This window comes from Podarcis tiliguerta (genome assembly GCF_965153285.1).
Source record: "Podarcis tiliguerta genome assembly, chromosome: 8".
In the NCBI taxonomy this organism is placed as follows: domain Eukaryota; kingdom Metazoa; phylum Chordata; class Lepidosauria; order Squamata; family Lacertidae; genus Podarcis; species Podarcis tiliguerta.
In genome coordinates, this window is record NC_139541.1 from 42,360,243 (window position 1) to 42,377,342 (window position 17,100).

At 46.7% G+C, this 17,100-nt stretch overlaps 1 protein-coding gene across 1 annotated transcript; it reads left to right on the forward strand.

Moving 5' to 3' along the window:
* The first annotated feature begins 557 nt into the window (after window positions 1-557).
* On the forward strand, window positions 558-17,018 carry E2F4 (E2F transcription factor 4). The gene is made up of 10 exons (XM_083452554.1): window positions 558-896; window positions 4,525-4,634; window positions 6,012-6,173; window positions 6,922-6,965; window positions 7,770-7,831; window positions 8,388-8,676; window positions 11,416-11,607; window positions 12,774-12,821; window positions 13,722-13,766; window positions 14,776-17,018. The coding sequence occupies exons 1-10, from the start codon at window positions 768-770 to the stop codon at window positions 14,889-14,891; spliced, it is 1,197 nt and encodes a 398-aa protein (XP_083308680.1). The 5' UTR covers window positions 558-767; the 3' UTR covers window positions 14,892-17,018.
* The last annotated feature ends 82 nt before the right edge of the window (window positions 17,019-17,100 follow it).

Consider the following 17,100-nt stretch of genomic DNA (forward strand, 5'->3'; position numbering starts at 1 on the left):
AGGAGTGACTTGTTTCAAGCTTAGGCCATCAGTGGGCAGGAATCCAAAACCAGGAGCTGAAGATCAGCTCTCTACCCATTATGGGGCAGTGGCTCGCGCATGAAAGGTGTGTGGATTTGTATGGATTAAATCGCTAAACACAAGTCTCTAAATTGGATGTTTCTAGTCATGTGATTTCTTTCAGTTCTGCAAAAAATTTGACTTAAATAATAAAAAAAGTTTCTGTCCTGTAGTAGCAAACTACTGTAGTTTGCTATTTACAGTACGGCAGCCTACAAGTGGAACCCGCAACAAAATGTTGCATCATTGAGTGTGCACTGAATTAACCATTTGGCAACAGAAGTCCACCACTCATAAAGAGGAGATCATAACAAGCCCACCGGACAGAGCTATATTCTGCTCTTATGGACAAGAAGACAACGGAGAGGGGGGGAAACGTTCATTTTCCGAACACCCCACAGGCGCAACTCTTTGGAATCCTCAAGGTGCCACCAGTGTTTACACGCCACTGGCCAGCAGGGGACGCTACAACGGCACGAGAGGGGAAGCCGGTGGTAGTGGTGGTGGGCGGAGCCGAGCAGAAGGAGGCGGGAGGGAGCGTGGCGGCGCTCCGCCCTCTCTCCCAAGATGGAGCCTTCCCTCCGCCTCCCTCCTCCCGTCGTGCCCTGCGGCGGCCGGAAGCGGCAGAGGGGTCAGCGCGCGGGGGCCGTACCGGAGACCCGGGATCTGCACCGGCCTCGGCGGCGGAGGGCCTGAGCCGGACGTGGATGGCGGAGTCCGCGGCGCAGCCACCGGGGGGCGCCCCGAGCCGGCACGAGAAGAGCCTGGGGCTGCTCACGACCAAGTTCGTGTCTCTGCTGCAGGAGGCCAAGGACGGCGTGCTCGACCTCAAGCTGGTGAGGAGGAGGAGGAGAGAGCGGGGGAAACGGGGTGGCCGGGGGGGGGGTCCTGCTTCCACAACATGGCTGGGGGTGGGCTATGGCTGGCTCCCATCAGGGCAAGAAGCACTCCGGCTGGGCAGACTTAGGGCTTCTTGGATCTACTTTGTTCCCCCTCCTCCCCCAAAAATCCCCCCCTTCACCAGCCAGAGGGAGCTGAACACACACACGCGTGTCACTCAGCTAGTAAGAACAAGGTGCCAGGATCTGGGATGGGTTCCCTTGTACCACAACGGTATTGATATCACAACCCTTTCACGCTTAGATTAGCTTTCTTCATTTCAACAACAGCCCCATTAGTGATTTTTTTGGGGGTGGGTGGGTTGTGTTGCTGCTATGAAAACAGTTAAGAAACCCTTGCCGGTAGATCCCAATTGCTTTCTGCCCACGCGATGGTATATACAAGGGAAAGGAGGCAGCGTGGAGTGGCGGTGGCAGGATTTGCCTCTTGGGGCCGGATCGGGCTTACGGAAAGTAAGGATCGGGCCCTATTAGGTATCTGTTCATACCACCTCCTTTTGTCTGGAGCTTTGGTGTGTTGCTGTGTGTCCACATTTGGGATCTCTTGACTCCGTTCCATCTTCCCATGCAGGGTTGGATGTGTGTGTGCGTGTGTGTGTTAGGAAAAATCCCAGTTAATAGATCCTGCCTTGAATTGGGCTTTTCTCTCTCTCTGTCCTCAGACCAAATGAGCAAACTTTGGGGGCCAACTGCTTCCCCACCTGTTTGCTAGCTCTTCCTCTGACCTCCCTCACCTCATATCAAGGAAGCATGACTGTTAAGGTGCAGCATCCGCCAAAAGGGGAGATAATGCTGAGTTGCATGTTGGGTATGGACTGCAGGAGTGCATGAAGGGATCTCTGCGGGTGGGGGTGTTACACTGAGCTGGTTGCATATGTATAACTTAGTCACAGGTGTGATCAGTCTGTTGCCAGTGCAGAACTCCAGCAGTTGCAGGAGCTTCTGCTTTACCGCAACAGTGGCTTCTGTGTGAAAGGGACTGCAGGTGTTCGCAACCTTGCCTGAAGTGCTTAACCTTAACTGAAATCTGCTTTTGGTTCCACTGCAATGCAGGCAGATGGGGAAACAGGCAGACGCCTCTGCAGTTCAAAACGGTTTAGGACCAAACATGGGAAATCTAGAGTCGAAAAAGTGGGCAGGAAGAAGCTTTTAATGCTATGAACCACAAACTGTTTAAACAACAACAAAAAAAGCGTTAGTATAGTGTTACTGAATCCAGATGTGGCTTCTTATGTGAACTAGGCCAGTAAGCTGCATGGCCATCTAAGGGCCTTTGGTTTGGAAGGGAACAGCAGTGGGAAGGAGCCCTGCTGGAGCCCTGTCTAAGGTGATGGATGATGGCTTTGACAGCATAGGTCTGTGTATCTTTGCACCAAAGCAAACCCCCCTCTGTTCAGGTGGTGCTTACTCCTACGGAAGTGCAAGGAGGGTTGCAGCTTGAGACTTTTCATCAAGGCAGCTCTTGTATTTTGCTAACTCCAGAGGAGCAGACATAAGAAGCTGCCTTGTTCCCCCTAGCTAAATATTATCTAAACTTTAAATTACTGGCAAAAGCTTGCCAGGGTTTAAGATCGGAGGGTTGCATACAGTTTAGCGCCACTCAGAGTAGATCCATTGAAATTAATGGGCATCATTAATATAGGTCCATTAATTTCAGTGGGTCTACTCTGAGTAGAACTTGTGTACAATCCAGGGTCCTTCCTATCCCTACTTAGAGATGCTAAGGATTGAACCTGACTTCTTTTTCATGCAGGGTCTGTTAGCAGCAGCATATGTCCATGGGCACTTTAAAGACTTGCCATCTAATTTGGCAACTTCATGCCAGAGTTATCCGTTCCAACTTCTTGAAGGCTTTAAGGTCTGCTGCAGAATGTATGGGAAGATTTAGCTGGACCTGTAATCCAGATGGTTAAGCAAGATGGATACCCTGGGGAAGTTCATAAGAAAGGTGTAATGATTATATCTGTCTCTGGCTTATTCCTGGCATGCACCAATCAATGGCTATTAATCATGATGGATGTGTACTACCTTCAGTATTGAAGAATTGTATCTCTCTGAATACCAGTTGCTGGGGAACAGAGTGTTATTGCACTCATGGCCTCCTTGCAGGCTTCCCATGACCATCTGGCTGACAGGATGGTGGGCTTTTGGTCTTACCCAGCAGGGTTGTTCTTATGTAGTAGTCCTACTGTTCTTGTGAATGACAAAGTTCCAGTTATATATTTAACAAACATGAACTGTGCTGCATGTTGCTGACCATAGCTCAGTGGTAGAGCACATGTTTTGTGTGCAGAAGGTTCAGAGTTCAATCGCTGGCATTTGAAGATTAAAATAAAATCTAACGGCAGGTAATGTGAGCTGCTGCCAATGAGAGCAGACAATACCACGTTACGTGGACAAATAGCGTAAGCTGCTCTTACACAACTCCCTTTGATCCATTTGTGCTCCCAGCATTGTGTGACTGAAAGACATCTGAATATTTTTATATCTGGGTGAAGTTACGAGTCCTCTTAATTTCTCTAGAACCTGCTTTCTAATAGTAAGCACTCTAATCTACCTACCTTTCCACCTTTACCTTGAGAAAAGGGCATCTTGGTATCTACAAAATCTTTGTTAACACATCAGGCATTCGTTAACACATTGCATTTTATGCAACAATGATATGGGGGATTTTGATTTTTTCCCTCTATTGCATCTTACGGCTGGATATGCTTCCAGGCATTACCTGTTTATGCATGCTATACATTTGGTGAAGCTGAGGATCCAGAAAAGTCACAGAATACAACCCAGCTGCCCTGCAGCGATACTGCCTAAACAGGATATAGAGAGTTTGGTTCTTACACTGGGTACTGATAATCCACATCACTGTTCATTGATGTTCTGAACAGTGGATATATAATAGTAATAGTAATACATAGGAAATCATCTTTTATATGTTATAGATTTTGGGATTGCAATATTATCATCATGATGATTATGATATTACGTTATCCTGTTCTTCCTGCAGGGAGCCCAAGACAATTTACATATTTCCCTCTCCTGTCTCCCATTCACAATAACTTGGCTGGATAGGATTAGGCTGAGAGAGTGACTGCTCCAAGCAAGGCTTTATGGCTGAGTGCAGATTTGGATTCCCCACCCAGTTCTCTAGCCACTACACCATGTTGTCTCTGTGTGTGGCAGTGTAGCAGAGAAAGCAATGACACACACTTAACGCTTTTCTGCCATGAAAGGTGGGATTTGTGCCCTCATCTGCCATGACATCAGGCAGTCTTTGGGGCCACTTGGAAGGAACCCCAGGATGGCAGATGGGTTGCATCTTCTCATGCTGAACTTCTGCTTTATAAACTAACCCCCTGAAATGGAACATGTGGGAGGCGAAGAGATTTAATTGATGGTTCCTCTCCCAAACCCAAGACAGAAAAAACTGAGTCCAGGCATGTTCCTATGTATAACTGACAAAGTGGCTGGAGGTGTTTTTTTGTTTTGTCAGCTTCCTGCTGTTCTCTGAGTGGCTCAGGCCTTCGTGAGCAGGGCATGGTAATGTTTTGGGTTTCCTACACAGGCAGCAGATACCTTGGCAGTGCGGCAGAAGCGGCGCATTTATGACATCACAAATGTCCTTGAGGGCATAGGGCTGATTGAGAAGAAGTCCAAGAACAGCATACAGTGGAAGTAAGTGCCTGTGAATTGGAGCAAGAATTGGTGATCCTGAAACTAGGCTCTGTTCTCAGTGATGCATGGGGGGCAGTTGCACTTGAGGAGTGTGGCACAGTCACAGCTTGCATTTGAGTAGTTGACTGTGTCCTGAGTGCAGCTTTTAAGGAAGTTTTGAATAAGCTTCACCAATGGTCATGCTGTACTCCTCTTTGCTGAGTGGTTACAAATAGTAGGGAAATAGCTTATGAAACTGAGTTGTAATGGGAGTTGCAGGCACCCACACTATTGGGATTTAGGTGCCTGCTTAAACTCATCTGTTTGCATTCACTTTTCCTGAGCAGTGATCTAGTTATGTTTGATGTATTAAGCAGATACAGTGGTGCCTCGCAAGACGAAATTAATTCGTTCTGCGAGTTTTTTCGTCTTGTGAATTTTTTCGTCTTGCGAAGCACCACTGTGCATTGACAGTTTCCCATAGGAATGCATTGACGGTTTTAAGAAAAAGGCGCAAGACGTTTTCATCTTGCGAAGCAAGCCCATAGGGAAATTTGTCTTGCGAAGCAACTCAAAAAACGGAAAACTCTTTCGTCTTGCGAGTTTTTCGTCTTGCGAGGCATTCGTCTTGCGAGGTACCACTGTATACTAATTTGGAATGTGTTTTATAATTTTTTTGTGAATATAAGTTTATTTTGTGCTGTTTGCCACCATGATATTTTCCCCTTGATGTTGGCAGTATAGCATTTATAGGTGAATTATAGGTGTATTTTCCCCTTGATGTTGGCAGTATAGCATTTATAGGTTCAAACTTATAAAAAATGTACCTCACCTAAAACCTAATGACATGATATACTATTTGGGAGTAAAAACATGACTGAAGTTTGGAGGAACTCTCTTCCAAGGGAACTGTGTTGGTGGAAGGAGATCTTTGAATATTTTATTTTTATTATTTATTGCATTTATAGCCCACCTTTTTCTCCAAGGAGCTTAAGATGGTGCACAAGGTTTCTCCCCATTCTTCATTTAATCCCCACAACAACCCTGTGAGGTTGGTTAGGCTGAGAGGCAGTGACTGGCCCCAGGTCACACAGTGAGATTCATGGCCCAGTGGCGATTTGAACCCTGGTCTCCCAGATCCTAGTCCTGCACACTAACCACCGCACCATACTGGATAGAGAAATAATATCTAAAGGGCTTTCAATTCCTCTCTGGAAGGTTTGGGCTTGGAAACAAAAGGAGGAATAGTTTGCTCAGCGCAACTGAACAATCCTGTGGGTTTGGGGAGGTATTTTGCAGTTGCGATGGCAATGTCTCTGACAGCTCATGCCATCTAGGGAAGCTCTGCAAGAGGTGGCCTCTCTCATTTTTCTTGCTTCCAATTCTCCTTCCCTCCAGAGGAGTAGGTCCTGGCTGCAACACTCGTGAAATTGCCCACAAGCTGATAGAGCTGAAGGCAGAGATTGAGGACCTGGAGCAGCGGGAGCGGGAGCTGGAGCAGCAAAAGATGTGGGTGCAGCAAAGCATCAAAAATGTGACGGACGATGTACAAAACAGCCGATATCCTTCTGAGTGCACCGTAGTCCTTTTTCCTCCTTCCCCTTCCCCCTTTCACTTCAAGTTTCCAATGCTCGTTCCAAGATGATCCTTCTAAGATGGCGGAAGGAAAACATTACTTTCCAGGGCTTGAAGGCAGTGACACCAATCCTGTAGTGCTGGCACAGCTCTTTAATTTCAAATCACTTGCCACCCTGTCCAGGATACAGAAATTTCAGTCTTCTTGCTGGGTCAGGTCCACAGCATTGGCCAGCGAGATATCTATGGTGAGATAGTGACTGTGTGTCCGTGTGTGTGTGTGTGGTTTAGCAGCCAGAGTGGTTTAGCAGTCAGTCCCTCTTCCCTGGGACCTCTGGGAACTGTAGCTGTGTGAGGGGAATAGGGGTTTCCTTGCAGTTCTAAGCACCCTTAGCAAACTACAGTTCCCAGGATTCTTTGGGGGGAAAGCCATAACTATTCACTGTTGTGTGAAACTACTTTATAATACAGGTGGGTGGGTGGAGCTTAAAAAGTGTTAAGTAAACGTATCGGATCCAAAATGTCCTCCTCTGCTGCTGCTTTTGTAGAGATGCACCCAGTAGGCGGGGCACATAGGACACATTCTGACCAGTGTGTTCTGCAGCACCCACTGATAACTAGATCTGTTGTTCACTTGTTTCTTCCAATTCCCCTAAACATCTTGAAGTGTTCCTTTGTCCAATGATCTCATTGTTTCTGGATGCATCTGGTTTTTTCCCTTAACTTCAGGAACGTTAGCCTATGTGACTGATGAGGACCTCTGCAAATGCTTTCCAGGTGAGGATGTGGTGGTGTATCATAGCTAGATTCTCCTCCTGTATGCCGTACCTTTTCCTTGGCATGGTACTCTCCAGGTGTTATTAGGCTACAACTCCAGTCATCTCTGATCATTGACTATGCCAGTGGGTGGGGGAGCTCAGCAACGTTGGGGACCCCACTCCTTGCTCTAGGAACAAATGAACTGAGTTGGGCAAGAGTTCCAGAGTTTAGAGCCTGTTTTTCTTAGAAATCAGGCAAACCTTCACAGCTCTCAGAACGTGCAGTAGCCCTTGTCTTACTACCCAGGCTGGATTCCCTTCATGTATACTCTGTTTTGCCATCACCTTGCTTTAGTCACTTAGGTCTACTAGCATTAGCCAGATAAATATTGTGAATGAAATGGCCTTTTGCTCTGAAAAAATACAAGCAGCCTTAAAAAAAACAAACCACAAAAATATTCACACTGCCCTTCTGTATCTGAGAACTGTACACAAGTCTGGGAGATGTCCTTTTTTCCTGCCAATGTTACTGACTGCGTTAAAAGTTTGCAGACCAGGTAAAGCATGGATGGGGAAGTGTTGTCCCTGCTGATGTGGCTGAACTATGACTTCCATCAACCCTGGCCATTGGCCAACCTTGTGAGGCTGATGGGAGTTGGCATCTAGCAACATCTGGAGGGCCACAGGTCTCCCATCTCTTCAGGAAAGAGATGAAAAAGAAGGAAGGAGAAAAAAGAGTATGCGTCTTGGCTTGCAACGGCCTGCTGCTCCATTCTTCACCTAGATCAGATTAGTAAATGCTGCGTTTGCTCTCTTGTTCCAGGTGACACACTGCTAGCCATCCGAGCCCCATCGGGTACTCAGTTAGAGGTTCCTGTCCCGGAGGTAGGTGGCACGTGGGTAACAAAGGAATGACCCCTGGTTGCAAAGAGGCAACGGTGGAAGCCTTATATGAGGGATCGCTAGCCTTTGGCCCTCCTGGTGTTGTTGGGCTCCTGTTGGTGCCACCGTAGCTCATGTTTTGCCTGCAGGAGCTCCCAGGTTTAATCCCGAGCATTTCCAGTTAAAATGTGGTTGGGCAGGGGAAAACCTGTGGCTGAAACCTCAAGGAGCTGGTGGCCCTTGGAACAGTCAGCAGCATCTCACATTGCAGGTTGATGCTGGCTGCAAGTTGTGAAGGAGCTTTCATTTCGCATTTTCTTGCACAACAACATTCATCTGGCACAAAACATTTTGCCAGTGGAACAAGTATTGTTAAGATTGTTGAGATTCCTGCGTTGCAGGGGGTTAAACTGGATGACCCCTGGAATCCCTTCCACCTACAGTTCTATGATTCTAAGTAACTTAACGCTATATTGGATACAGTCCTTTACACACGTAGATGCATCACTGCGCTGGCTTGGGTGCCTTACCTTGCAGCAATCTCTCTCCCTTTCTTTAGGGCTTAAATGGTCAGAAGAAATACCAGATCCACCTGAAAAGCACAAGCGGTCCAATTGATGTCCTGCTTGTAAATAAAGACGCCTGGAGCTCTCCTCCAGTGGTACTACCTGTCCCTCCCCCAGAAGACCTCATTCAGTGTCAGCCGGTCACACTCTCTAAGGCACAGAGACCACCTGTTGCCCACTTCCAAGAAGCATCTCTTCCCAGTGGTATCCACCCTTCTGCGCCCGTTCCCAACAGCACACAGGACCAGGTCTCTGCTGTGCAGAAAGCAGCCAGCGCCACAGGTGAGTCCCAGAGGAGCTTTCCCTTCTCAGTAACCTCTCTCGAATATGACACTGAAGTCGAGTCACTTAGCCTTGCTGTCAGCCTCTTCCAGATGAAAGGCATGGGCAGGCATGGCCAGAGGCCTGTCTTCTTCAGCAGTCACCTGAGAACTTTGGAACCTGGCCTAGGCAAGGTTAGGAAGCCTCAACGTCACTGTCCCGTTTCAAAACGGCACCCAAACTGGACTGGGGATCCTGTAGCCCTCCAGATATTGTCAGGCTGCAGCTCTCATCTTCCCTAACCGTGGGCCACACTGGTTGGGGCTGATGGGAGCTGGAGCTCAGCAACATTTGGAGGGCCACAGGTTTCCCACACATGCTGTAAAACCTTCCTATTTCATCAAACCTTAAGGGAGAATTTAAATTTTCTGAGTCTTTTCTGTCATATGTGTATCCTCCTTGTGATTTTATAATTGTTTGGCTTTTTGTTTATTTGCTTTAGTGTAAATTAGTTTGAACTCTGGAAAGCAGTACAGCCAGTCAGCTGCAAAGTGCTTGGGTCTCAGACTGGAATAATATATTTACAGTGGACTGTACCAGCTTTTCCCATCTTGTTTAAAAATTATAGTTGTATATAAATTATCTTACATAATTTTCAGTACATACAATTATTGTAAGCCAATAACACATACATTCCTTTTTTCTAGTTCTGAAACAGCACATTCTTTCATATATGTAGTTACTGTATTCCTTATCCCAAATTAAGATGTGGAAAGCACATAACATCCATTCATTGTAATCATCACTAGTTATTAAATAGGCTGCCATCAAAGTGGTGTACACTGAGAATGAAACACAGAAACACAAGCTCAAAGACAGTAAAATCAATTCAGCAAACTCAAACAATAAAACTATCCATACAGACTCTTAAAGACAACAGTACTATTTTATCAAATATAAAATTGATCTTCCATAAACGACTGGCTTACACCTTGGGGTAAGATTTCCTTTAAAAAGCCCGTATTCAGTAGGCTCTTGTTAGGTGCCTGGCTCGTAATTGATTCTGGAGAACTGGAGCTACAAGACTTCTTATACATTCAGAAACCCAATCAAGTATTGGCAGCTGTTTTCTCTACTATTCCATTGTTGGGAGAGAGAGAAAATCAGTCCTTCCCTCCAACACACTCCCAAGTTTCCCTTCTACATATCCTTCCTTCCTTAAACTTGATCCTCCATGTATCAGGGATGGGGAACCTGTGGCCCTCCGAAGGAGAAGTTGTTGGACTCGGCCACAGCCAGCCTGCCCGATAGTACTATAAAAACATCTGAAAGGCCACAGGTTCCCCATATATGGCTTACCTACCAGTTTAACAATCTGCCTGCTGCAGGTGCATCAGAAAAGGGCAAGTTTTTTCTGTGGCAGGTCTGCCTGAGACAAATATTTGCTTTGCCTTGTGGATTTGTTTGTTTGTATGTGTGTTCTCTCTCTTTTTTCTCTTGAGGATTAAATTGCGGTCTACCACTCCTCACTCCTGGAATGTGTGTTGAATTGTTAAGGCAGTGGCTTGGTTTTTTTGTCTAAAATTCTAACCTCAAACCTACCTTTGATAACTGTTTACAGGTTGACTCTTTGGGAAAGCTGTATCTTCCCAGTTGTTAGGTTTTAATAAAAAGTATAGCTGGGTTTTTTGTTTTTTTTAAAGTTGCGTAATAGGTTGTTACTGTGGTAAGAATTTACTTCTACACCACCTTGCTCTCAGCCAGGCGAGGGTAAATAAAACACGGAACCAAGGAAATAATTCGAGGCTAGCGCCCAGTTAGGAACCCAGCATTTATTGTAACAATAAGACAGAGCTCAATTTAAGTGGTTGTTCTAGCTGAACCACTAGTTAAGAAGTCACCTGCCACTAAGAGAATTAGAACAAGGGTTTTATACACACAGGACACAAAAGAGTCATAAAACATCTAAACATTCTTAAAACATAAACATCCTCCTACATACATCAGGAAAAGTTACAGGTCATGAGAAGCAAAACACACATGGCTCAATCTTGATCCCCACAATCAGCTTGGGGTGCCCCAAGAGTGCCCAGGCCATATGGTCTCAAATGTAGCATTTCTATCATTGTTCCCCCGACAAGCAGCCCTTCATCAGGTTGTTGACATTCCTTCCTTTATCTCACTTTCCTTGGGGAAGCTTCAAGGATAGCTGGTCCTAACTCTGGTCCTAACTCATGATAGATTTACAATAACATCCTGGAGGGCCATTTGTGTCACTTTCAGGGTCAGATAGAAAAGGAATGCAGCATGGGAGTCATAAAATGCAAACACAGAGAATCAAGTCTAATACATGCTAGCCAAAGCTTCAATACAATTAATATTGGAATGTTTTAAAAATCTACACCCTGGGTTTCTAATTCTTATATCATTGTAATACTGTTCATGTTGGCTTAGTTGCATCTGGCCTGTGGCGCATCTGTCTGGAGAATGGCGGGTGGCATAACAGAAAGCTTTTGGATATATGAAAATTCATCCCCTTCATGTGGGAAAAGGCATGTTGAGGAGAAAAGTTCTAATCAGTGACCTATGAAGGCTAGTAACTTTTCTATGGCATATTTATAAGGCTTAGGGGATGCCTGTGGGCATTTAATGCAAAGCTGTACTGCCCTGGAGTTTGCCGGATGAGTGTCATGTCCTATTCAGTGTGCAATCCATGAAATGTTGCAAAATTGTCGCCATCTATGTCTTACACCTTTGCAGATAGTGGCGTCTCAACGGCAGAATCGAGAAGCAGCGGGGAGCTGGACCCACTTGCCCCCTCGACAGCCCCAGCCAGCCCACCTGCTGGGCTGGACACGCAGCCCCTCCAATCCTCCGCCTTGCTGGATAGCAGCTCCATCCTGCCCAGTCCCTCCACCTCCTTTGAGCCAATCAAGCCAGACCCCACAGAAAGTGAGAATTCTTTGGTTGCTGCTTTTTGGGTTGGGGGTTCCTGTGTTCCCAAATGGGCATGGCGCCAAGTCCCTCTTTTTCCAGAAACTGGAGCAGCTTTGTAATGGTTGCTATGGTTAAAAGTCTGCCGCGGAGCAATGTTTGCGTGCCTGTGGTTTGTTTTGGGTTTTTTTGAATAGCAAAGCATCTGCTTTGCCATGTGCAACAAGGGTGGAGAACTGGATGTGGTCAGTAGATTGGCCTCCCCTCCCCCTGTCACAGGCCACTTTTGCAAGGTGGGTGGAGCTCCTCACCTTTCAATCAGCTGATGCCACAAGTCTCTCTTTGGGGGCATGCAGTGCATATTATAGAAAACCCCAACGTAATGCTGTATTGGAGAGGGCAATGAAATGGGATTTCTAAAATACCGGTAGGCAGGGTTGTGGGCAGGATATTGTACTTTTTTCATGTTCGTGGCTTCCTACAAGGAATGCTAGGATCTTTAGCTATGTGGGAATGAGTGTCTCCAGACATTACTAGCTACTCTCAGAACTACAGTTCCCATGATTCTTTGAGGCTTGGTTCACAGACAAGGCTCAACTGGAGTAGTTGCGAAAGGCAAATGGGAAGCATCAGCTTTCTGGCTGAAGCTAACTTGCAGTTGCTGCATCCAGCAAGGGCAAACTGGCTGGTTTAAAATATTGTTTATTTAAATGAGCAAAGCTAAAACCCTAGCTTCTGATCCTGGCTTGTACTGTACAAATAAAACCCTAGCTTAAATTAACCATTGTTCCTGGGTTGGAAGTAGCAACATACTCTGGATAAGTAAGATCTGGTGCTTCTGAGCCCCTCATCCTGGTGTGTGTTGCAGGAGATCATGAGCCTGAGGCTTGAGCAGATGGATTTGCATAGGGAGCCCTTTAGCATTGCTTCCAAACTGAGCCCTCCTTAAGCCCACAGTGTAGATGTACCATCAAGCTTCACAACCATCTATAGCGGAACTGTCTAGCAACAGTGGACTTCCACCAAACATTATGGCAGGCGTTGGTGGTGTGTGTGTGGGGGGGGGGAGACTCGTGATTGTGAACAGAGGCTACAAAACAGGGGAGAGCCCCCTGTATACGTTACTGCACTTTGGACATTATTGGAGCAGCATGGAAACCAAAGCCGCCTCTTCTGTTTTTCAGTACCGGAACTTCCCAAAGAGCTTTCGGAGATGTTTGATCCAACAAGAGGTGCGTTGCTTCAGCAAAACCATATTTGTTTCACTTTCCTGGGGCAACGTGAGGGACCTTTGAACCTGCTTGATCTCTCATTTTCTCCCATGTTTTCAGAGGCCCTTACTATACTCAGTTTGGAGAAAGCAAATATCATGGCATAGTGGCCCTCTGCTGGATACATGTGAGATAACAGCCAGCTCAGGGATATTCATGCTGCACTTGCTGTGAAACTAGGATGCCTGTGGCTATCGCTTTATCTTGTACAGTGGTACCTTGGGTTACATATGCTTCAGGTTGCATACGGTTCAGGTTACAGACTCCGCTAACCCAGAAATAGTACCATCCTTTGCTTCAAGATGAGAACAGAAGTCATGCTCCAGCAGCGTGGCAGCAGTGGGAGGCCCCATCAGCTAAAGTGGTGCTTCAGGTTAAGAACAGTTTCTGGTTAAGAACGGACCTCCGGAATGAATTAAGTACTTAACCCGAGGTACCACTGTACAGTATTACTTGCTGCGTTGCAAGCCGGCATCTGTTAATAAGCAGTTCCTTTAGGCCTCATTGATCTGTTTGGGTCATCTGGAATGTAACACTTCTCGCTGAGCGTGCCAACACTTACCCCAAAAATAATGGGAATTGTAGATCTGTAGGGGTAAACTACAGTTCCCAGGATTCTTTGGGGGAAAGTCATGTGTTGACTGTATTATAAATACACAGTTGGGGTGTGCAACTGACTGCTTTTGTTTACAGTTAACATCCAGGTAGTTAACATCCATCAAAGCCAAAGCTGGCTTCTTTATCAAGGGAGTGTATTCTAAACTGACATACCTGAGCCTTTGTTTGAAATGATACAGAATATTCTCCTGTAGAATCCCAAAGCAGAGTGTGTGGTTGTAATTCAACTCTTTCTTCACACAGAATGCATGAATTCTGAGCTGCTTGAAGAACTAATGTCATCTGATGGTAAGGATTAAGCCTTTTGCTATTTCCCAGTTTTGGGGTGGAGATGGGTTTGGGTAAGGCTAGAAAGTTAGGGTATGGGAAATCGAGTTGGTCCAGTTGAACTGTAAGCAAATGGTAAAGCTCAGCTGAACTGTAATCAACTGAGTAGGCGAATGCGCACTGGTCTTAAACGAACACAGGTGTGGGTCTGTTTACAAGCAGGACATCATTTGGACCCCTTGTACTCCTGATGTTGCTGAATTACAACTCCCATCATCACTGGCCATCGGCCATGCTTACTGGGGCCGATGGGAGTTGTAGTACAACAACATCTAGAGGGCCAAAGGTTCTCCATATCTGGACTAACTGGTTAGGATCCACAAGCTAAGTGGTTAGGATCCACAAGAAGTGACCTAAAGTTGCACTTCTTATTTTTGTTTTAACTGTCCCACCCACCCACCACAAAACATAAAGCATGTGTTTATCTTTGTTGCCCCCTTTTTGAAGAACAACAACAACATACATGTTGGTTCTGTAGTAGTTTAATTGCCATGGTTGTTCCTCCATCCCCCAAAATCCGGGGGTTTGTAGATGGGTGAAGATACTAAGCACTTCGTGTTCTGGGTCCTTAACCCCACCAGTTCCTCTTCTTTCCCCACCCTGCAGCTACACTTCCTCAGAGAGACGGAGTAAATGTGGCATTGGTATATCTGCAGTTTATTTGTGTGCCCTAAAAGAGGAATAGAAGAGCAAAGGAGCTTATAGGTTCTAAAGTTAAGGCAGGGTCCCATGTTTGAAGGTTGGGTTTAATGGTGAGTCCTGAGGGTCAAGCTACAAGTTGACATGGGCAATCTGTTCCTTGGGTCTTCTAAGGTCTTCTACTTTTGGTAAAGCATGCAGGGCAGGGAGGCATGTGGGTCGGGTGTTGCAGCATGTGGGTGGGGCCTTACCCTGGTTTTGTTGCCAAAGGGCCAGCATACAGGCACAGTGAGCCAGACACAGCCTGACTGTACTCCTTTCCCTTCAACAGTATTTGCTCCTTTGCTCCGTCTCTCCCCGCCTCCTGGTGACCACGACTACATCTACAACCTGGATGAGAGCGAAGGGGTGTGCGACCTTTTCGATGTGCCTATCCTCAACCTCTGACTCCTGGCATATGGATGGACTTTAGGATACATGTTTTTTAAAAAAACAAACAAACCAGTCTTTGGAAAAACCTGGGTTTTTTTGGATTCCTTTTCTGCTATTGTGCTTGAGTGACACACTTGGCTGCTGTGGTCTTGACTGAAGATCAACAGGGATGGACTTGTGGACCAAGCAGCAGCAGCAGGAGCAGCAGCTCCCTTTCCTGGCTTCTTTTCTTCCTTTCCTATGTTGCACAAGGCAGTCCCCTGGTTTCCCTCTTGCTCCATTTTTGGCTGTCCTTTCACTAGATCCGAGGCCTCCTTCCCAGCGGCCTGCGGTCAATTCTTCCTGAACAGCAGAAGTCTGCAAGCCTGGCTTGGCTCCCCTACACTCCTGGTGGCACTTTCTGGAGAGAATAGGAGGGCTGAACAACAGGGGCAGGGAAGGCTCATGCTGTCTTGTCTTTATAGCTTGTCTCTATGTATTTCAGAGGTGCTCATTTCCTTTTCTCTCTCTGGCAACTGCACACTTTGACACAAGGAACGATGGGGAGAGGGGGAAGCGACGCCTCGTCAACCCTGCCTTGGATCCATTTTATGTATGGAAGGTGTTCAGAAGCTTCTTCCAGAGTTGTAGCCGCTTCTGTTTCACTTTGAGAGCATGACTATCACCCAGGTGTCTTGCAAGCCGAAACATGTCCAGTTCTTCTCCTTTAGCCGTGTAGAGGTGCCAGTTTTGCACAGTCACTTTTCCTCCAAAGAGTCAGGATGGAGAAACAAATTGCCCCCTCCCCAACAGCCAAGTTGTTTAGGGATGGGGAAGCTTGGCTGGGATTGCCTGCAATGCAAGGCCCTGAGCTCGACAGCGAGAGCCCAAGATGGAGGGGCTTGGATTGAGGGAAGGGGCCAAGTCTGGGTGATTTATTTCAACATCCTCGGTCAATGCTGAAGGTGGGCTTTTTTGAGTGCATTCGAGCTACTGCATCTTTCCCTTTCCAGATTGCTGGTTTCATTTGGATGCCCGTCCGTGCAGCTTACCTTCTCTCCCAGAGTCTGTATGCGACACGTCTTCCCCACCTTCCAACACTGAGCATTGCTCACCTCCCCACCTGCACCTGTGAGGATCTGGGTTGGTGAACCTCCTCCTATGACTCCTTTGCACTTCTCGACCTCTTTCCCGTAACCGCAGTGCTGCTCTCCAGTCTGCAGTTGTGCTTTTACCAGATGCCAGCCCCTAACTCACGCTCCCTGGCCCGTAACCTTTGCACAGTTCTTGGCCGCAGGCACTGAATATGAAGGTGGTGCTGCCTTGCACCCTAACCTTAAAAACTGCTGCTTGGGTGAAGAGTTTGATTTCAGTGGGATTTAGACCTGCAGCCCTAAGCACACTCCCCACTAAGCCGCCCATATTAAATCAGGGAATGTTTGTGTTGTCATGTGGTAGCTTTTGGCCAGCAAGAGCTAGTTTAAGCTGGCTGCCCTGTCTTGCTTCCTAAGAGTGGCCACAAGGGTGTAAGTGGTGCAGCCGATACTTCCCTCTGTATGGAATATACAGCCCTACAATTCCTCGGCATCCTTTCCAGAGTGGGAACTTGTTAATACTCTGCTTCCAGATGCTTAGTGTTTAGAGAAGCCTCTGGTGTCCTGTTTAGCAGGGATGGGCAACGTGGTGTCCTCCAGATGTTGTACTCCAACTCCCATCAGCCCCAGTCCATATGGTCAGGGAGCTTTGGGAGTTGTAGTCTAGCCACACCTGGAGGGCTACCCATGTGCTTAGGCACCTGTGAGGACCCCTTCCTGGCCTGCATGTCTCTGTTTCCAGAGCAGTTCCTGCATTGCACAGATGCTCTAGGAAGCCCAGAGGTGTGTCCCATTTCTTCCTCCCCAGTAGGCTCACAGGCTTCTCTGTGTCTTTCGGAGGGATCTGTTTAGCAGCTGAACCGTCACTTCCCTTTGCTATAAATTTCTTGCCTTCTCTTTAGACGACGTCCTGGAAGATACCTAAAGAAAATGTACAATGGGAAGGGGGGTGGAAATGAACTTTGATTCATATATAAAGATTATTTTTATACTTTTTGCAGCAAGAGACTTGCCTGTAATATTTGTACAGTTTTTGTTTTTTTGAGTGAATAAACAAAACCTTTCCAAAGCTGTTTCCTGTCAGCATGTTGGAACAAGCCATTTCATGTCCTTTGCAGCCTGGCTGATGCTGTGAGGCAATCGAATTGCAA